The following is a 22,779-nucleotide window of genomic DNA, read 5'->3' on the forward strand; positions in this document are numbered from 1 at the left end:
ATATGAGCAACAAAAGTAAAACAAGCAACGAGGTTGAATAAAAGTAAACTCTCTTATACAAGAATGGAGATAACAGAATAACAGAAAAATGTATAAAATGGAAAATTCAGGAAAGCATCACCAGGATCTCCCAGAACCAATCACTTTACTGTGCAATACTGCAACTCTCATTAGAATGCACTGTGCATGTCTTCCTTGTAGCTTGTAAGAGTTTCACACAATTATTTTTCCTCTTACTATAGCCCACTGTTGCCCCTGTCCATCTCTGTCTCCCAGACCAAGTGTTATAAGTCTGTGACAATACTAAGGTGCAACAGCATCTCATACAAATCTCCACTTAAACTGTTGTGTGCCATTCTGCAGTTGTGTTTTAAAGTTTGGCTTTATTCTAACAAATCTCAACACTGTTAGACAACATGATAATGTATCATTTCGAACCTAAGATTTTCCTGCTGATACAGCCGGTAACCTGGAGACCAGGGATGTGGCAGAGAGATCCTTTGCTTCTCTTCCATATTCTTTCTTCAGGCAAATGAATGCTGACAATATCTGGGAAGTGGTAAATGCTCAAGCACTGTCAGCCCTAAGAAGTGTTGGTGGAATGAAAATCACTGAGGATTTAACCATCATTTCATTGTTTTCCTAGTATATTCTAAAGTAACTAGATTCACAGTTTATTTATTTTTCTTGGGATTTTACTTATCATTTCTTAGTTTAAAGATGTTCCAGAGAAAACAGTCTCTAAGCTCAATGGTTTTATTTTGTTCTGTCAGAGTCTACTATTCGGTATCTGATTTTGTGGCTCAGAAATCTACTGTGAGTTACCCACCTCACAGAGTTCCCACTGTCCACATGAATCATCAGCATTGTCTTCCAAGTTCTTCCATGTTTTGGTGAGCTTCTAATCTCTTCTGAGGTTGCCCCTTGTGTCCATGTGACTCAAGACAGGCAGGTAGACTGGAGTGCTATTGAGTATTTTATCTGGGACTCTCCTTCAGGAAGATTCTGTAGCTCCAGATGGATCTTAACTGCCACACACAGCTAAGGTGTGAACATCAACTCTGGCCTCCCCTTTAGTAACTGATTCAGCTGCTAGGTACTGCTAGGTACATACCTAGACTTTTATTTCAGATTCTCTGTTATGTTTCATTTTTTTTTTACTCTAGTTTCTGACTAGGGCTTTGTTTGTTCCATTGGTAAATGACACACTGGTGGATGACATTGGTGAATCACATACTAATATATCTACCTATTCCTGGTAGGTTTTTATCCTCCTTAATCCAAGAGCCACCATTTAAACTGTCTTAGTTATTTTTCATTTTATTGTTTGAGACAATGTTTCATTTTATGGTTCATGATGTTTTCAATTTCATATTCCTGTTTCACATCTTATTCTAGGATTGAAGGTATGCATCACCTTGCCAGGCTATTACTATTGGTAGTGGTGGAGTGTCTATGTGTGGTCTGGGGTTGAATTTAGAACCTGTACGTGTTAGGAAAGCACTTCCCTGCTGCTTTTTTATTGTCTTATTTCTTTTCTTCACTCCACGTACTAGTAGTCATGTTGACTCTAAGGACAACAAAACACCCAATATCACCAATTAATTCTAGCAAGCTCTAACAAATAGAGGCATCTGGTCCTTTTCAGTGCAAGTGGAATCTATGACAGAAGGTTTGTCTTCTTAAAGGAATTCTATTTGCTAAACCAGAAGAAAAATAAGAAAAACAGCAGTGATTTCTGGCCATTTAGAAATCAACTGGTTAGCATTCTCTAGATCCATACTTGTGTGTATATTCTTTGGGTAGAATAAAAGATAACTCATTTCCAACATTAGTCTCCAGGGTGGCTGTTGATACATAGGAATGGATCAGGTTTGAGATTTCATCAATGACACAGTTAGGCTCCTTCACCATGATGAGGTGGCTTCCAACACCTGAGAAAACACAATTCAGAAGACCAAATTGAATTTCTATGGTTTGTGTGTGTTAGAGGAGGATAGGGCATGTTATGGGTTATTTGACTACAACTCTATAGAGCACAGCATTATATAATATAATCATAATTAATGATATAATGACATAGTTCTATAAGGGATCAATAATGATCTGGATTATAAAACCAGATAGAACAGAGATAACATTAAAAGCTCCATGACCTCTCTGTTTACTGATGCTGAAATTGGAGAAAACAGGCTAAGGTGCTTCCTGGGTCCATGTTATATGCCAGAAACTACATACATTCAATAAAAATTCTTTCCTTCAAAGATATGAGACATTTTTGAGAAATATTATGTTTACCCTGTCTCATCTCCTCCCAGACACCCTGGACTGCCTTCTCCCTTTTCTTCTCTCACTCTTCCACCCCTTCATTCTCTTCTTGTTTCTTCTCCTCCATCACTGGCGTTTCTAACACGAAGTGGGGAATAGGCATGGCAGTCCAGGATTTACGCCCATAGCAATGGCATTCTGGTACCCTAGGCTTGGGCTGCAGAACTAAGGGAAATGATTCTTAGGTATCTGGACCCATCACTGGACAAGTGTCCTTTGAGAAAGGGAGGGAGGGAAGGATGGGAGAAAGGAGGCAGGAAAGAAGGAAGGGAGAAGAGATAGTGTAAGAGAGCAAGTGATCTGCAAGGCAGGGGGTGGGGATGGAAATCAAAGAGGACGCATCAGAGTCAGAAGGCTGGTGCTTTGACTACTGCCTAAAGGGAACCATCTTCCTATATGTCTGTCTCAAGATCTTACATTCTTTTTCCTTCCTAAGACATTTGAAGAGAGCAGTAAGCAGAAGTCAAAGCTGTACCATGCTACAGGATTGCCCAAATATAGATTTTACTAACTTTATCATGCATACACAGGGCCTGACAAAGATAAGGGTATATGCTTCTTTGAGATAAATATTACATACTTTACTTTCCACTAAAGTAAAAATATAAATTATTTTATTTTATTTTAAAAATAAAATTATAAATTATGCCAATAAATAAGCAAGGCTATATAATAAACATAATACTATATAGTATAGAAAATTAGAAGCAGAGATTGGCCTAGATGTAGAAATTACAGGACAAAGGCTATAGAACAATCATGACAAATACATTGATCAATCTATTAGAAATAGCAAAACAAAGAGTCAATCAGAAATTTTGCAGAGTGATAATAAAACTATAAAAGAAAGCCAGTGGAAACAGCAGGGAAGTACAAACAAAGACATTGCTGCATAGTCTCAGCAGCAGAGGAGAAAGAGAAGAAGACTCAATAGCCCTGAAAAAAGATTATTAAGTGATCCAATTAGGAATGCAAAAAATGAAGTGAAAGGAAACAGCGAGCACCACAAGTAGACAATCAGAGTTATCAGAAAATAGGAAACAATTGAAAAGTTGAACATGTTCTTGTAAAATTAGATCCCAAAAATTTTATCAAGATTCTGTCAAATGAAACTTACAAATCCACTGAATACGTTCATAATAAATGATGGTGAGTTTAGCTCATGTCCCTGGTGATATCAGTATATCTTAAAAGAACTTTCACCGTGAACTTCTGAAAGAAGTTGACAGTAGTGCAAGTTCAGCCCCACAGGAGGTGGAAGACAGGCAGCTGAGAGAGTGCATGTCTGGGAGAGGACAATGAGGTGGGACATGCAGTCACTACACTTTTGCTTGGAGGTGACTTTTGCTTGGAGATGCAGCAAGCAGGGATACCAACAGCTTCCAGAGTCACATCTGAACTGACAAGTTGGAAATCAGAGAGGGAAGATAAGTCAGATTGAGAGGCCAGATCTTTGGGGTTCAGACTCCATCTTAAAGAACCTGACCTAAGGTTGCATTCAAGTTAACTAACAAACTGGCACTTAGTACTAGTTTCCAGGTTACTCCCCAACAAATCTGCACTTCCAGATTACACGCCTGCCCCTGGCACTTCACTTCCTAACTACCAAAAATCAGGAGGCAAACAGAAGCTAAGCTTAAGGTTTGGCTCCTAGCACCAGCCAATTATGTTAAAGGCCACAGTGCCCCCCCCCCCCCAATCAAATATGTGCCATGCTAGGCGCCCCCTAGTTTGTTTGCTTGCCTCTATAAATGCTTGTCTGAAAGTAGACTTGGGGCTCCATCTTCCCATTCAGGGTTGTCAGGAAGCCCAAGCTCAAGTTTAAATAGAGACCCTATTGTGATTGTGTCAAAAGCAGCTCTTTGATGGTCTTTTGAGGTTCCCAAACATTTCCTAACACAACAAGACTACAGCTACAGGCTGGGCAGATGATTTTTGTGCAGAGCTCGGTAGTAAAGAAACTGTGAAACCAGCGCTGGAGAGATGGCTTGGTGCATAAGGGCACTTTCTGTTTGAGTGTGAGGACCTGAGTTTGAATCCCTAGCACAAACATGAATATCCAGCATGGCATGCACGCCTACAATGCCAGAGTTGGAGGGCATGATAACACTGGCAGATCCTGAGAGATTATTATGTGTTTCTGTTTTAAGGAGAGACCCTGCCTCAGGGGAATAAGAGAATAATAGTGGAAGACACCCAATTTCTTCCTCTGGTCTCTATATATGGACACATGAACACACACACAACACACACAACTAAAAGTTAAAAGAAATATCCACAGAATCCTCATAATGGTGCCCCCTTTCATCTTTGCTGTGTGACAGGTTCTATCCACACCAAGAGACACTATGTGATTGGATTTACCTTTTTAAATAGAAATCCCTTTATCATCTCAGAAAAGACTAGAGTGTACATAGCTAAGCCAAAGTGGTGAATCAGTGATGATCAGTTACGAAATGTAATGAAGACTCCATGGGATTCATGCCTCGGCCATACATCTGAAATATACCTAGTGAATGGTACCAAGGCTCACATTAGTAAAGGTGAAAAGCAGGTCTCGATGCACAAAATGCTCCAACTGGATGTTGTAGCTGTTTATAGTCTAATGTTAATTGGGCTCCAAGAAACTGTTTACACCAGAGGGTCTAGACACAGTTTCTGGGAATCTACTCCCAATTAATTCTGATTGGTAAATAAAAATGCCAACATCCAATAGAGGAGAGACATAGGTGGGGTTTTAGGTTTCCTGGGCTTGGGACTTTGAGGAAGGAAAAAGAAGAGAGATGCCATATCTGAGGAATGTGTAGGACAGTGAAGCAGCGCCACCACATAACTGGGGCCAAGTGAATATGGCCTGGAGGGCTGCTCAACTGATGAAGAGCTGTGAAGATAGAACACAGAAATTAGTAAGCAATAAATCGTAGTTATCAGTGGGTAGTAATCCCACACTGGGATTAGTTAAAATACTAATACTACAGGATGTTGGTAAGGGGTGCAAAACTCTTGAAAAACATCTCTCCAACAAGTCTACATATTTGACAACATAGCACAAGTGTTATAGCAACCAGTCAAAGGGTTCTAGATAGCATCAGATAATAATGTATCATGAGATAATGCTTAGCCAGGGGCAAAGAGCAATAGAAATGGACCCAGAAACAAAGACATACCAGGTAAGTAAAGTGAGCGTTCACAATTCTTTGCATTGAAATAAGAGATACTTGACAAGAAAAAGAAGTTGGGAACGGTCTATAATAACTCAGCAGAATGCATACTCTTCTGGGATCACATGACCATGCCCAGTATGAGTCAATACAGATGCTATCTTCTCAAATAAAAATAGGTTGACATTATAAGCCAGTAACAGAGAAAGGCTGGGAAGTTCAGAATTATGTGTGACTAGGCCACATGTGCTTTAAAGAGCCAATGAGTTAGACCAAAAACCACCAGGGGAAGTAGAAAGGGACCTGTCCCCCTCCTATCTCTATTTCAATATCTCTGAATATAGCCATCGTCTCACTGATGGATAACTGCACTAATCACAATAACTTAGAAATCATGTTAGAGAACAGATAGTATGATATAACAAACACAGAACATACAAATAGGAAATAATTTTGAAGAAAATGGAAACAACTACTCAAAGGACTTGCAGCTGAACATTAGTTGAACACAGCACAGTGAATCATTCAACTTTTGACAATATGTACAAAACCAATGAGAATTATGAGTATTACTTAGGCAAGAACATCCTAAGAACAATCAAAGGAAATGGACCATATAGTCTCTTCAGGAAGACTGAAGAGCCGCAGCATCGCAAGGTCCCCCTGACCATGATGGCAATGCGGTCACCCAGCACGTCAGCTTCATCCATGTAGTGGGTGGTCAGCAGGATGGTACGATTCGGTTTACAAGTCTGAAGGATATCCCAGGTGCTCTTCCTGGAGGCTGGGTCCATGCCAGATGTTGGCTCATCAAGTATCACCACCTAGGGACAGAACAATTCTATGACCGAGTAGACATGCCCTGGTCCCACGGGGGTCCTACCAGTACTAGGCTTGCTCTTGCTTTTCTTTTTAAGTGAAATGCCTGAATGAGTAAAGATGGTAAGTTTAAGACTAGGACTTTTGTATTAAAGTCAAACCCACTGTCATTTTATACCAATGAGGCAGACGATGTGAATTCAACCCGAGGGAGCTGCTTTCAAAGTGTTAACTCTACCAGCTTTTAGATTTGTATCACTTGGACTTTTAGACCAGATGAAGCACATAGTTATGTGCTGTTAGCTTTTTCACTCTACCTTGGAGCCCCCTATCAGGGCAATGATGATGGCAAGTTTGCGCTTCATGCCTCCACTCAGTGACTGCGAAAATGCATCACGCTTTTCCATCAAGTTAAAAGCTGACAGCATGTTGTTAGTTTCTGCAAGATATACTTTTTGAGGTACTCCTTTTATCTAGAAGGAGATAAGAGTTTACATGGAACTTTCAATAGCGTTCTATTGAAAGTCAATACAAGTGCCTTTTAAAAATCACGTTCTGGTTTTGAGAATTGCAAATGTGCATATCACATATTTTGATCATACCAATCTCCCACTCCTCTTCTGACTCCTCTCAGCACTTGCTGCTGTGCTTGCCTCCCAACTTCACACTGGCTTTCAAAAGCCACTGGGTCCAGTCAGTGCTATCTGTCTGCAGAGGCATGGGGGTGGGGGGGCAACTCCCTGGATCGTAAGTCTCCTAAGAGCAGCTACTTTCCCTATCTCAGCAGCAGTCAGCTGCCAAAGCTCCTCAGCTAGAGGTGGGGATTCGTGAGCCCCTCCAGTCTATGCTGGGCTGTTGACTGGATCACTCTTGTGCAGGCACCCATAGCTGTCATGGGCTCATGAGTACAGCTGTCCCAAAGGTCATGCTTCACTCCACTCCTGACCTCTGATTCTTACAAATAGCTCACATCAGCTCCTTCTGTACACCAGCCTCTGTGATCATTTATCCTTTCTTTCCACTCCTTAAGTTTAGAGGAAAATTCATCTCAAATCATTTTCTGAGCTTTATAAGAGTACAGATATTGGGAGTTGGTGATCTACCTGAACAGGGAATCGGGGGTAGGGGTAGGGGGGCGCGGAGTAGTGGTTAGGAGGGATATCCTTGGCTTACCCTGCAGTAGAAATAAAGGTGTTCTGATACTGTCAAGTGATCAAACAACAGGTTCTGCTGAGGACATAAGCCCAAGGATTTTCTGATTTGATCCATATGCTGTGAGATGTCTTCTCCGTGAACATAGGCCTCTCCGCTGGTGGGGGGATAGAGACCTAGAATCAGGCAGAAGATGAAATACAACCGGCTCATGTGGGGAAACATGCTCATGGGTTTCTCTGACAAAGTCTACACGTGGATTGCTCACTGGCACTGTAGATGACTGACAATACCTGTTGCCTCTTCTAGGATCATGTTAGGAATAACTTACTGCATTCCCCTACTTCCCTGTATGCTATGATTTCCAATATTCAGTGGAGAAAGGGAAAGTCACTCAGATTGATAGAAGCATGGTTGTGTAACATAGGGAGAGTCCAGATGTCAACAGTTACCATTTATAGTACATTCTGGTCTGCAAAATGGACCCAGAAAGACTCTTTTTAAACTGGAAAACCTGTACCATAAAGCCATTATCCTTGAAGAACTTAAATTCTGGTTGGTGGAAAAAATTATCTAGTTACCCAAAATAATTTCAAAATGGTTCAGATGGTTAGACAGTCCTAGGCAGCTGAACTGAGTGGCTAATTTTAATAAGGAAAAATACTACTTTAAATGTGGCAATTCGGTAATCATTTTGGAAAAAGGATCTTCTGTTGCTGAGACTGGTCTGTTGAACTGTCGGGCTCAAGGGATCCTCCTACCTTAGTTTCCTAAGTAGCTGGAACTACAGTCTTGCCAGATCCCCTATTAATTAATTCTGTTAGAAAACAGCCAGAGTGACTATGGTCACAAATTGCCTCTGTTGTCCTGGAGTCTGACCCCTTTTCATGATGGGTTTTTATATTAAACAAATTATCCCAGTTTTAGTTGTTCTGAAATGGAACTGCATGTCCTGACATCTAGCTTCTGTCGGGGACCTTCCACCCTGAGTTTAGTAACTATCAAATATGTTTCTGTTTTATAGTTTTAAAGTTTATTTTTTCTGACTCTTGGATTTCCACGCCAACTTTCTAGCTACTGTTATGTGCAAGATACATCGTTTTTTACTTCCAATGGATTTACACCTTAGAACCTGTGTCTCTTAAAGACATTATAGTGGTGAAGCATATTTTATCCCATCTGATAATCCTTTTTCATAGAATAATAATCTGAATCTATACATCACGTCTACACGCCTCCCTCCAGTTCCTCCAGCATCTTCCTCCATATTCAAGGTATTTTGTTATTGTTACATACATGTGCGTGCACACACACACACACGTATACATCCATGTATGTACATATAACCTACCAAGGACATTTCACTCTACTCATATGTAAGTGTACAGTGCTTACTACTTGGGATTGGACAATGGATGAACTCTTCTCTCTGTCTCAGTAGTTATTATCCAACTGTAGCTCTTCAGGTAGGAATGGGACCATGTGGAATTTCCCCTGTTCACATTAGCATGTCAACTCATGTTGTCATTATGCTTGTTTGGGAAACCATGTTGTAGGTCATGGGGCATGAACAGCAGATTTACTGGGCCTTTGGCACTAGACTATTTTTCTGCCCCCTCTTTATCAATTATCCTTGAGCCTTAGATGTAGGGGTTGTGTTACAGATTTATCAGTTGGGTTAGAAACCTCATGTTTATGAATTATCTGAATTTTGTGCAGTTGTGGATTTTTCTAATAGCCTCCACCTATTGCAGGAAGAATATTCTTTGGTAAATGGTGAAAGCTATACTTATCTGTAGGATAAGTATAGATACAAATTATGTTTGTTGAGGAAAATGGCAGTAGCCATTCTCTTGTAGGGTCTATGGCTTCTCTAGCCATGGGTAGTTGGCTAGGTTTACAGTACCAGGCAAGAATTCCTGTTGTGTAGGCCATAATTCAACTAGACAGAAATTGGTTACCCCTAAGATAAAGTGACACTTGGAATATCTTGTCATGCTGGCCACTATTATGGTTCATATACTTTATACATGGCTAGGTCTATTGATTGGCTTTTCCTTTGGCACCTCGCATGGTTCCTTCTGACAATATGAGAGCTAGTCCTTAAGGAAGAGGCTTCTGGGTCAGGTTCAACTCATTGCCTTCAAATGCTGTGCTCAACGTGTGGCAACAATATTATACTACATGAGGTAACTCAAACTCAGAAAGATAAGTGTGAATATATAACCTATAGTAACCATAAAAAACAGGGAGTAAGAAGGGACTGGGGGGGGGGAAGAGTAGCAGAATGTGGAAGAGCAGGACACAGGCACTGTAAAGAGGAGGATGAGGGGGGAAAGTGGGGTAAAGGGTTTAACGCTAGGGGGAAAGAAACACTAAGGATGCTCCAAAAAGACATAGGAATCATATTATTTTGTATATCTAAAATTGTGTGTGGTATGTGTATATGTGTACAGGTATTATTTTTATTTTAAATGAAGTTATACCACTTGGGATAATAATGGTCTTTCACAAGAACCATAGACTATGTAAAAAAACCCAGAACCAGGGGTGAGAAACCTTTTCCAGCACTACAGGGCAGTCTAGGAGACCCTTAAACAACACAGGCCATTACTATTGCTCCTGCATGGCTCCTGGGTTGTGAAGCAAATAATCTACATTTAATATAATTATTGATATTGGTTGGGTTTCTAGCTGCCACCATTGTTTGTTTTCTGTGCTCCTTAGTTCTCCATTCCCTTTGTCACTTTATTACACATTGTCTTAGGTTTCTACTGCTGTGAACAAACACCATGACCAAGGCAAGTCTTACAAGGAGCACATTTAATTGGGGCTGGCTTACATGTTCAAAGGTTCAGTCCATTATCATCAATCTGAGAGCATGGCAGCATCTGGAAAGGCATGGTGTAGGAAGAGCTGAGAGTTCTGTCTGAAGGGCACTAGAAGACTGGCTGGCACATGGTTCGGAGGAGGATCTCATTGCCCACCCCCACAGTGACAAACTTCCTTGAACAAAGCCACACCTATTCCAACAAGACCACACCTCCTAATAGTGTAACTCCCTGGCCTAAGCATAGTTAAGCCACCACATTCTACCTCCTGGCCCCAAAGGCTTGTTCAAACACAAAGTCAAGGGGGCCATATAAGCCAAGCATAATAAAAATACATTACTTTAACTTCCCAAGTCCCTATAGTCTATGGCAGTCTCAACAATGCTAAAAGTCTAAAGTTCAAAGTCTCTTTTGAGATTCATCCAATCACTTAATGCAATCTCCAAAAGCAAGACAGGAAACCAGCTGAGCAAACTCCAAACTCTGCATCTCTACATCTGACATCAAAGCTGTCTTCAGATCAGCTCCTTCTTCATCTTTGTTGAAAGCAACGAACTTCTTTTCTATGGGCTGGTTCTACTCCCTATTAGCAGCTTTTCTCAGCAGGTATCTCATGGCTTTGGCATCTTGGGGTCTCCAAGCAAACTTCAAGATCCACCAGTGATCTTCTGGGCTCCTCTAAAGGGCTTGCATGTCACTTCTCCAGCTCCCCTCTCTGTTGCTTTCTAGGCTCTGGATGACTCCACTCCACTGTTGCTGCTGCTCTTGATGGTCATTCCATTGTACCAGCATCTCCAACACACTGGGATCTTCTGCTGTAACAAGGCTTCACAAATAACCTCTCATGGGCTCTCTTCATGGTGCCAAACCTCAACTTCTTTGCATGACCCCGTCAGTCTCGGGCCATCAGCTGCAACTGAGGCTGTACCTTCACCGATGGCCTTCCATGGTCTCTCACAGTGCCAAGACTCAGGTGTTCTTCATGACTCCTTCATGCCTTCAAAACCAGTACTGCCAGGGCGATTCTTACACAGTACCAAGTTCAGGTGAAGCATGAGGTCTAACCTTGGCTATCTCTTGTCATACATATTAAAATCACCATACACATTTCTAACAAATGTTCTATCAAATATTTCTATAATAATATTTTTATTCCTTTCCATCGTTCTTCGCTATTGTTTGTATGCTTGTTTCTTTGAGAATAGGGTATCATGTAACCCTGAATGTCTTGAACTTGCTATGTAGTGAGGATGACCTTCAACTACTTAACTACCTGCTACTACCTAAGTACTGGGATCACAGGTATGCACCCTCACTCCTGACTGCCAATGCTTTTTATTTATCTTTGTAGTTGTTTTGAAGCTGTTACAAATTGATAGTTCCAGAGAAGGAATGATTATAGCATCTGCATAGCTCCACCTCCTTTTTTGATAATATTGATTATACATGACATTTGTATGTGTTATTAACTATGATGTAGTGGTATATTTTTGTTTATTAAGGAAATGATAAAATGTATTAGTAAATTTTTCTTTAACACTTATTTAACTTTGAATAAGAATGGTCCACATAGGCACATAGATTTGAATGCTTGGTCACCAAGGAGTGGCACTATTAGAAGGTGTGGCCTTGTTGGAGGAAGTGTGTCATTGGGAATGAACTTTGAAGTGCCAAGTGCTTAAGCCAGGCTCTCTCTCTTTCTCTCTGTCTGTCTGTCTGTCTGTCTGTCTGTCTTCCTGTTGACTGCTGATTCTGATTCAGACATAGAACTCTTAGCTCCTTCTCTGACACCATGACTGCCTGTATGCCTCCATGCTTCCTACCATGATGGTAAAGAACTAAACCTGTAAACCTATAAACCAGGCCCAGTTAAATGTTTTCCTTGTCCTGCTTGCTGTGATCATGGGGTCTCTTCACAGTAATAGAAAACAAAACTAAGACAACACTGCTCCTCTCATGTTTTCCTATGGATTCATATTACTATCTTGGTAAGATACAACATAGCATTTTTTAAAAAATTTTTTTATTTTATTCGATATATTTTTTATTTACATTTCAAATGATTTCCCCTTTTCTAGCCCCCCCCCCACTCCCTGAAAGTCCCGTAAGCCCCCTTCTCTCCCCCCGTCCTCCCACCCACCCCTTCCCACTTCCCCGTTCTGGTTTTGCTGAATACTGCTTCACTGAGTCTTTCCAGAACAAGGGGCCACTCTTCCTTTCTTCTTGTACCTCATTTGATGTGTAGATTATGTTTTGGGTATTCCAGTTTTCTAGGTTAATATCCACTTATTAGTGAGTGCATACCATGATTCACCTTTTGAGTCTGGGTTACCTCACTTAGTATAATGTTCTCTAGCTCCATCCATTTGCCTAAGAATTTCATGAATTCATTGTTTCTAATGGCTGAATAGTACTCCATTGTGTAGATATACCACAGTTTTTGCATCCACTCTCTGTTGAGGGATACCTGGGTTCTTTCCAGCATCTGGCAATTATAAAGAGGGCTGCTATGAACATAGTAGAGCATGTATCCTTATTACATGGTGGGGAATCCTCTGGGTATATGCCCAGGAGTGGTATAGTGGGATCTTCTGGAAGTGAGGTGCCCAGTTTTCAGAGGAACCGCCAGACTGATTTCCAGAGTGGTTGTACCAATTTGCAACCCCACCAGCAGTGGAGGAGTGTTCCTCTTTCTCCACACCCTCTCCAACACCTGCTGTCTCCTGAATTTTTAATCTTAGCCATTCTGACTGGTGTAAGGTGAAATCTCAGGGTTGTTTTGATTTGCATTTCCCTAATGACTAATGAAGTTGAGCATTTTTTAAGATGCTTCTCCGCCATCCGAAGTTCTTCAGGTGAGAATTCTTTGTTTAACTCTGTACCCCATTTTTTAATAGGGTTGTTCAGTTTTCTGGAGTCTAACTTCTTGAGTTCTTCATATATATTGGATATTAGCCCTCTATCTGATGTAGGATTGGTGAAGATCTTTTCCCAATTTGTTGGTTGCCGTTCTGCCCTCTTGATGGTGTCCTTTGCCTTACAGAAACTCTGCAACCTTATGAGGTCCCATTTGTCAATTCTTGATCTTAGAGCATACGCTATTGGTGTTCTGTTCAGAAACTTTCTCCCTGTACCGATGTCCTCAAGGGTCTTCCCCAGTTTCTTTTCTATTAGCTTCAGAGTGTCTGGCTTTATGTGGAGGTCCTTGATCCATTTGGATTTGAGCTTAGTACAAGGAGACAAGGATGGATCAATTCGCATTCTTCTGCATGCTGACCTCCAGTTGAACCAGCACCATTTGTTGAAAAGGCTATCTTTTTTCCATTGGATGCTTTCAGCCTCTTTGTGGAGGATCAAGTGGCCATAGGTGTGTGGGTTCATTTCTGGATCTTCAATCCTGTTCCATTGATCCTCCTGCCTGTCACTGTACCAATACCATGCAGTTTTTAACACTATTGCTCTGTAGTATTGCTTGAGGTCAGGGCTAACATAGCATCTTTTTGACACTCACATTCATTTGGTGGTAATGGTGATGGTAGAGTGTGTTCATTTACATTTCTACCTGGGTCTGCTTAGTCTCAGTCTGAAGAGTCCCCCTTCTATCACGGCAGTCTTCTAGACATGAACTAGGTTTTGCTCATCTGTGCTATCATTCTTTTATATGCTTTTCTGAAAAGTGGCCCCAACTCCTTGGCTGTCAGTTACCTCTATCACCAGTTTAAGGTGTTGCCTCATTCCCATGTGGCCCATGTTGTGTCTGATAAAAAGTCACCTCTTAGTGTCACAGGGGCTCTGTCATACATGATGAGTGACACTCTTGGTGCTTTCAGTTTTCTGTTTCTCTTTTTCAGAATTTCCTATTATGTATTTGGTGTGGACTTGTTTATCTAATTAAAGACTTGTTGGCTTTGTGAACACATCATCTGATATTTTCAACTTTTATTTCCTAGAATTCTTTCTCTCCTTCTTTCTCCTTTTTCTGACACTGATAATACACATACACATTCAGTGTACTTAAAGGTGCCTGTATTTCTCTGATGCTGCTAATTTTCCTTTTTCTGTTACTCACATAGCATCTATCAATGTTTCTTCAAATTCATTGATTTTTTTTCTTTTTCCAGTCCACACTAACTGCTAATTTTCAATAATGAATGTTTTACTTTGGTTCCTACACTTCTTCTCTAGGTCACACTTGGTCCTGCCTCCCCCACTTCCTCTCTTCTGCTCTTCCTTCTGCTCCTCTACCTCCCCCTGCTCTTCCTCCTCCTTCTCTTTATGCTCCCTCCTCTTCCCTCTCCTTATGCTCCTCCTCCTTTCCCTCTCCCTCTTTTTGCTCCTCCTCCTTATCTCTTTTATAAGATTTCTTGGTCTGTGGAGGTGACTCATTTAGTAAAGTGTTTGTTTGCATGCTTTATGTACAAGCACAAAGCCCTGAGTTTAGATTCCCAGAACTCACATAAAAACCATGTACACTGGTGTGACTTTTAACTGCTGCACTGATGGGTTGTGTTGTTGTTGTTGCTGCTGCTGCTGGTGGTGGTGGTAAATGGTAAAATAGGAGTAGGGGCTGTAGCAGAGACAAAAAATCATTCCTAGGCCTTGCAAATCAGCTATACTAGCTGAAAGGGTGAGTTCTGGTTTCAAAGAAAAACTGTCTCAAAATATATAAAGTGGAGAAATGATTCAGGACATTGGCTTCTGGCCTTTGCATACTAGCACAACTTAGTACCTTTAAATTCTCATTGTCCTTTTATACTAAAAAATGCACTGTCTTCTTCAAGTATTGATATTTAATCATTATGTAATATCTCCCCCAAAGCATGAACTTTATAATTTTTACATTACTTATGAACTTAAAGACAAAGCAAACTGTTAAACTATATCATGCAAATCTCATTGCTTTATTCCCAGTTTCTGAGTAAGTGTCTTTCTGGATTGAACTGAACACCTACCTGAGAGGATGGACAGAGTTGTGGACTTTCCTGCCCCATTATGTCCTAGAAGAACAGTGATCTGTCCCTCATATAAGTTCAAAGACAAGTCCTTGATGGCAACCTTGGTGATGTTATTCTCATGGAATACCTGTTGGGGGAGCCCATAAGTGTGAACTATCAGTCTTCATAATCAGTTTGGAAGAACAGGTACTCACAGCAAGCAATTCTTTATGGACAAAATAAGACTCCATATTAATCTCATGGGGAAATAGAGTGTAATAAGGAAAAACAGCAAAGGGGAGAAATCTATTTAAAGATATGTGAGTTTTAGAATTACACTATGGGGGTACAATCCTTCCCTGAACCATCTCATCCATTCCTGTTTGTTTTAATTACCACCATGAAGCTAATAATGCGCCAATCTTCTTCAGTCAGTATTTGGGGAACAGAGAAACTGTTCAGTAGACAAAAGCACTTACTTGTTGTGCAAGGATAATAATCTGAGTTCTAATCCTCAGAACCCATATAAAACTAGACATATCCATGACCCCAGTGCTCCAACAGGAAACGGGAAAATTCTTTGAAAATAATGGGCCATCTTATCTGGCATGTACAGTCAAAAAAATACAACATCACACACACAAAAAAAGTGCTTTAAGTTTTTGCATCCAAACTAGAGCCCTTGATTTCCCAAAGGCTTAGTTAAAAAGTCAGCAATCAGCTAATGAAACAAGTCAATTCCAGGTTGTCCTATAGTCAATTTGGGTTGGTCTACCAATATCCATTTCTTCCAGCCACCGAGTCTTCATCCCTTATCTAACCAATGTTAAAGTCTCCAGAACCAATTCCAAACTCTATAGTGATATAGAGCAGGGTTGAGCCATCCATTCCAAGCAGCTGTTGACATAAGATGTCCTGGAGAAAAACATAATCCACACATCAAGTGAGGTACAAGAAGAAAGGAGGAGTGGCCCCTTGTTCTGGAAGGACTCAGTGAAGCAGTATTCGGCAAAACCAGGACGGGGAAGTGGGAAGGGGTGGGTGGGAGGACAGGGGGAGAAAAGGGGGCTTACGGGACTTTCGGGGAGTGGGGGGCTAGAAAAGGGGAAATCATTTGAAATGTAAATAAAAAATATATCGAATAATAATAAAAAAAGATGTCCTGGAGAAACACACTTACTCTGGGCTGAGGAGGGTTTCCTCAACAGAGTTGACTGTTGGGTGGGGTGGCCATCCTCCACAATGGCCAGGCATCTAGAGAAGCTTCCTTGTATTATTTAATGTATTTATTTTCCCCATTCCACTTTTTTCTTCTTTTCTTCCCTTTCCACTTTTAAATTGCTATGTTGCTATCAGTTTTTATTTTCCTAGTGGCATTAGCATACACTATAATTATCTTATTTCTTTAATTGATAAGATACTTTCACTCACACTAGAATGAAAATTTCTTGAGTGGATTTTTTTCTGAGTTTTTCTTTTCTTCCTTCTTTTCTTTTTAAATTTTCTTTCTTTCTTTCTTTTCTTTTCTTTTTTAGTGCTGTGTCCCCATGAGCAAGGATAAATTAATGAAAAAAGGAAAGAATGAATGGAATACAAGACCTTCAGTTCTTCTGAACATTTTCATGATCTTGGATAAGCAAGTGTAGGAGAAGTATGGGGAATGATGAAGCAGTCTATATCTGCATTAGAGAAAATTCTTAGTGGCAAAAGGTGGGAAAAGATATACTCACATACATATATAGAATACATTTGTGTATGTGTATGTGTATGTGTATGTATGTATGTATGTATGTATGTATGGGATATATGTGTGTATACACATACAATAAGTACAGCTGGGGAAATGGTCATAGCTCATATGTTCCTTGAATAAGCTGCCTATAGCTCTAACTATATTAAAGGTTGCTAGTATTCACAAAAATGTTGGCAAAAGGCATGGAGTCTAGAGAAAAGATAAATATTGCACCTAGATTGATAAAGGCAAATGGAAACTTTTTGTAATATAACAAAACTAGGAAAGGTCTATAAGAGAATAAACACCACCTATGTTCTGGAGTATCTTCAAGCTATAGAGTTAGGAACTCAGAGCTCGAGCTTATGCAGACCCTTGAGAGAGAAGGAAATACAAGGAAATTGATGAATCACCTGAGCTGCGTATTTACTGAAAATCCAGCAAAACTGACTGATCCACGTGTTATTTCTGCCCTCCCTAATAACCACCCAGGCAGAGGAGAAAGCAGCAGATGAGTGGAACACATTAGCAAATGAAGATTAATGTGTACCAACTCAAGGTTACAAAACTCCATTAGATACTACACTTTAAAAGGGCAGCACTTATAGACTGTACAGCACAAGTCACATGGATCAGATTATCTTCTAGTAGAAGAGTGAACTATTTATTAAGTACTGAAAGATAAGATTTTTAATTTTCTCCAGAGAAGTAAATGCAGTGGCTATGACCTCCTATTAGCATAAATAACATTTTTGAATATATGGGTAGTTCTCACATCAAAATTTTACAGTGAATACAAATTAAATCCCAGCCTCGTTAGGAAGAGAGTCATGGAAGAATACCTTGTGTAGGTGTTTGATATGGATGCCTGCTGTCAAATCAATTGGTTCAGCTTCAAAATATTTGCTTTCAACTCTTTCACAAAATTGGGTGATTTCGGGATTTTGTTGAGGTGGTTCTCCAAACCAGTAAGAGTGCTAATTAAGGGAATAAAAATAATATAAGTAGTGGCATGTAACAAAGAATATGCTAGGAAACTCATTAACCTAATAGTGTTTGTACTGAGATAGGCTGCATACAATTCTTGAGATCAGATTTTTGGAGCAAGCTAGCTATAAATTTCATTCAAATGACTCAGAATATACTATCATATTAAAATCATAAATATTTGAGATGGACTCCATACCCAGACTCCCAATGCCCTTCTATAGAGTCTAGTCTACAAATTCATGCCTTCCTCCGGGTCTAGCTTGGTCAGTACCCATGCAAACAGATTCTCATTTTTCTTTTACCCTCCAGGCCTCTTCCAGGACTCACAGCAAGTACCCAGTCTTAGTCTGACCACCCATACCTGTGCAGCACGAACACCAAGGCTCCCAAGGCTCCTACACCACCTAGCACTGATTAGTTCAACATCTCCTGGGCTGCAGCCAGCCTCTAGGTTTCTACTAGGACCAAGCCTGGAGAGAACCTCAACTTCCTCATCCACACCTTAACTTCAGCCTACCAGTTTAGCCTGGTTCTCACAACCTGTGCACCAGCTTAGCCTAGCCTTTCCATTGCTTCACTGCAAATCAGCTTAGGTTTGAGCCAGAATCCTTACCACCTAATCACAAAGCCACAAGACTCTCTCACATTATATATGACCTTTCCACCCAGACTTATCTATCCCCACACTTTGGGCTGGAGCAGGAAATATAACCTGTACATCAGGATAGTCCCCTCTGTCCACCTGATTCCATCCAAGACATTCCCAACCTCTTGTCCTAACCAAGCCCACATCCTCTCTTCTCCATCAACCTGATTTGTCTTTAACAAATTCAGAACTAAAAGGAAAGCCTCTATGAGCCAAGTAGAAGATAGAACATTGGCTCTCAAAGACAAAAAGAGGATCAAGACCAAATAACCAAGAAACAAAAACTATTTAAAAAATAAATGTAGCTGGACTTTTGGCTATTTTATGGGCTCCTTTTTCCACTGCTCTTCTCCACCCCTATTCCACCTTCCAACTCCCCAAATGCTAGGTAAGAGAGAGAAAAGGATAGAGGGGAAATGAGATTTCTATATCCGTAGACTACTTCCTGATGATTAGGGATGCTGAGTTCCTTGGGACAAGTTTGATATTTACCATCAGGTTATCAATTTCAGACACTTGACAAAGTGCATCCAACCACTAGCTGGCAAAATAGCCCCCTTTGTCAGAAATCCAGCTGTGTGTGTGTGTGTGTGTGTGTGTGTGTGTGTGTGTGTGTGTGTGTGTGTTTATCATCTGAAAAGATCCCAGAATTTCAAAAATCATGCCCCTGGTAGAGCATGAGGCAAATCATAGCCAGCTGCCAGCTGCTGTGGAAGAATCTGAATCAGCCCCATATCCCACACCTGGGATTAAAACAAAAACATATTCTCTTAATACTTCTGTAATTATAAAGAAACAAAAATTCCCACTACACATATGAAAGGAAACACATGGGAAATGTAGGACACAAAGAAAAGGCCAAACTTTCAAATAATAGGTACAGATGAAGAAGATTTCAAGTCAACAGCATAGCCCAGATTCTTACAAGATCACAGAAATAAAACTTTCCCAAACTAAGGAAAGACACACCCATACAAAAATAAGAAGGACACAGAATACCAAAGAGACAACAAAATTCCCATGGTATGTCATAGTTAAAATACTAACTATATATAACAAAGAATAAACATTGAAAGTTGCAAGAGAATAATATTCCAATCAAATATAGAGGTATACCTATCAGAATAACAGTTGATTTCTCAGTGAAAACTTTGAAAGCCAGAAAACCCCAGTGAAATCCATTCTAAGTCCTAAAAGACTATGACAGACAACATAAGATAATATACACATCAAAACTAACTGCCAAATTTGAGGGAGAAAGAAAACTTTTCACAATATAAGCAACCTGGAGAACTAATTATCCCCAAAAATCAAAACTAAGGAAAATATAGGAAACCATATTTTGGGCTGAAGAGAAAATGTTCATAGCAGTGAGACTGTGGAAAGACAAATGAAGCTATAATTATTAAAATATGAAGGCCCAATAGAATACAAAGAAAACCAAAAAACAGCAGCACAATGACTACAATTAATACACACATTTCAATAATAACTTTAAATATCAATGAACTCAATTCCTTAATCAAAAAAACACAGACTGATCAAGAAAAAAAACAACTATCTGTTGCCTACAAGAAACATCTTAAGACTAAGATTGGGGTGCACAGACCACCAGGAGAGAGTGATCTCTCAGCAGCATATCCACTTCTGAGCAAGGAGGTGAGATCTCGACTTTCTCTCCAATATTTCACTGGAGGGAAACAGCTAGGAGCAGACAGGGCATACAATCAGTGGAGCAGCTGGGACAGGAGCCTTCCAGTCACCATCTGCACCAAGGAGCCAACAACTCCACACCCATCTGTGCACAGACTCTGCCAGAAGAGAGTTGGTCTCCCAGGAGTATGGACACAGGTTTATAGGCCCACAGGATGGACAAGCTCCAGTCAGAGACAGCAAGGCCAACTAACACCAGAGATAACCATATGGTGAAAGGCAAGCACAAGAATCATACCAACAGAAACCAAGGCTACTTGGCAACACCATCAAGTACTGGATACCCCAACACATTGGAAAAGCAAGAGTTGGATTTAAAATTGTATCTCATGATGATGATAGAGGACTTTAAGAAGGACATGAATAACTCCCTTAAAGAAAGACAGGTAAACATGTAGAAGCCCTTAAAGAATTATAGGAAAACACAAACAAACAGGTGAAGGAACTAAATAAAACCATTCAGGATCTAAAAATGGAAGTTGAAACAATAAAGAAATCACAAAAGAAGACAACATTGGATATAGAAAACCTAGGAAAGAAATAAGGAGTCATAGATGCAAGCATCAACAACAGAATACAAGAGACAGAAGAACGAGTCTCAGGTAGATTCCACAGAAAGATACCATAGAATAAATTGACACAACAGTCAAAGAAAATGCAAAATGCTAAAAGCTCCTGGCTCAAAACATCCAGGAAATCTAGGACACAATGAGAAGACCAAACCTAAGGATAATAGGGATAGAAGAGAGCAAAGACTCCCAACTTAAAGGGCCAGTAAATATCTTAAACAAAATTGTAGAAGAAAACTTCCCTAACCTAATTAAAGAGATACCAATGGACATACAAGAAACCTACAGAATTCCAAATATATTGGACCAGAAAAGAAATTCCTCCCATCACATAATAATTAAAACATCAAATGTACAAAACAAAGAAAGAATATTAAAAGCAGTAAGGGGAAAATGTCAAGTAACATAAAGGAAGACCTATCAGAATTACACCAGACTGCTCACCAGAGGCTATTAAAGGTAAAAGATCCTGGGCAGATGTCATACAGATCCTAAGAGAACACAAATACCAGCCCAGGCTACTATAGCCAGCAAAATTCTCAATTACCATAGATGGAGAAACCAAGATATTCCATGACAAAACCAAATTTACACAGTATCTTTCCACAAATCCAGCCCTTCAAAGGATAATAAATGGAAAAACCCCAACACAAATGGAAACTCCCAACACAAGGAGGGAAACTACACCCTAGAAAAAGCAAGAAAGTAATCATCCATTAACAAATCAATAAGAAGACAGCCACAATCACTTTTTCTCAATATCTCCTAATATCAATGGACTCAGTTCCCCAATAAAAAGACATAGGCTAGCAGACTGGATATGTAAACAGGACCCAACATTTTGCTGCATACAAGAAACCCACACCAGTGACAAAGACATACTCTACCTTAAAAGTATGGAAAGGCTGAAAAACAATTTTCCAAACAAATGGTCCCAAGAAACAAGCTGGAGTAGCCATTCTTTTTTTTTTTCCTTTTTTTTTATTCGATATAATTTATTTACATTTCAAATGATTTCCCCTTTTCTAGCCCCCGACTCCCCGAAAGTCCCGTAAGCCCCCTTCTCTCCCCCGTCCTCCCACCCACCCCTTCCCACTTCCCCGTTATGGTTTTGCCGAATACTGCTTCACTGAGTCTTTCCAGAACCAGGGGCCACTCCTCCTTTCTTCTTGTACCTCATTTGATGTGTGGATTATGTTTTGGGTATTCCAGTTTTCTAGGTTAATATCCACTTATTAGTGAGTGCATACCATGATTCACCTTTTGAGTCTGGGTTACCTCACTTAGTATGATGTTCTCTAGCTCCATCCATTTGCCTAAGAATTTCATGAATTCATTGTTTCTAATGGCTGAATAGTACTCCATTGTGTAGATATACCACATTTTTTGCATCCACTCTTCTGTTGAGGGATACCTGGATTCTTTCCAGCATCTGGCAATTATAAATAGGGCTGCTATGAACATAGTAGAGCATGTATCCTTATTACATGGTGGGGAATCCTCTGGGTATATGCCCAGGAGTGGTATAGCAGGATCTTCTGGAAGTGAGGTGCCCAGTTTTCAGAGGAACCGCCAGACTGATTTCCACAGTGGTTGTACCAATTTGCAACCCCACCAGCAGTGGAGGAGTGTTCCTCTTTCTCCACACCCTCTCCAACACCTGCTGTCTCCTGAATTTTTAATCTTAGCCATTCTGACTGGTGTAAGGTGAAATCTCAGGGTTGTTTTGATTTGCATTTCCCTAATGACTAATGAAGTTGAGCATTTTTTAAGATGCTTCTCTGCCATCCAAAGTTCTTCAGGTGAGAATTCTTTGTTTAACTCTGTACCCCATTTTTTAATAGGGTTGTTTGGTTTTCTGGAGTCTAACTTCTTCAGTTCTTTATATATATTGGATATTAGCC

At 40.2% G+C, this 22,779-nt stretch overlaps 1 protein-coding gene across 1 annotated transcript in view; it reads right to left on the reverse strand.

Annotated features, from left to right (window-relative positions):
- The window catches only part of LOC127679253 (phospholipid-transporting ATPase ABCA3-like), an 86,102-nt gene that overhangs the window by 37,740 nt on the left and 25,583 nt on the right, over positions 1–22,779 (reverse strand). Inside the window, exons 10-15 of the mRNA XM_052174966.1 lie at positions 17,800–17,934; positions 15,244–15,373; positions 7,482–7,636; positions 6,626–6,781; positions 6,103–6,313; positions 1,784–1,934 (exon numbers count right to left, since the gene is read on the reverse strand). Of these exons, the coding sequence (XP_052030926.1) occupies positions 1,784–1,934; positions 6,103–6,313; positions 6,626–6,781; positions 7,482–7,636; positions 15,244–15,373; positions 17,800–17,934 (938 nt within the window). The remainder of the gene's footprint in view (positions 1–1,783; positions 1,935–6,102; positions 6,314–6,625; positions 6,782–7,481; positions 7,637–15,243; positions 15,374–17,799; positions 17,935–22,779) is intronic.

This window comes from Apodemus sylvaticus, chromosome 1 (genome assembly GCF_947179515.1).
Source record: "Apodemus sylvaticus chromosome 1, mApoSyl1.1, whole genome shotgun sequence".
Taxonomy (NCBI): Eukaryota; Metazoa; Chordata; class Mammalia; order Rodentia; family Muridae; genus Apodemus; species Apodemus sylvaticus.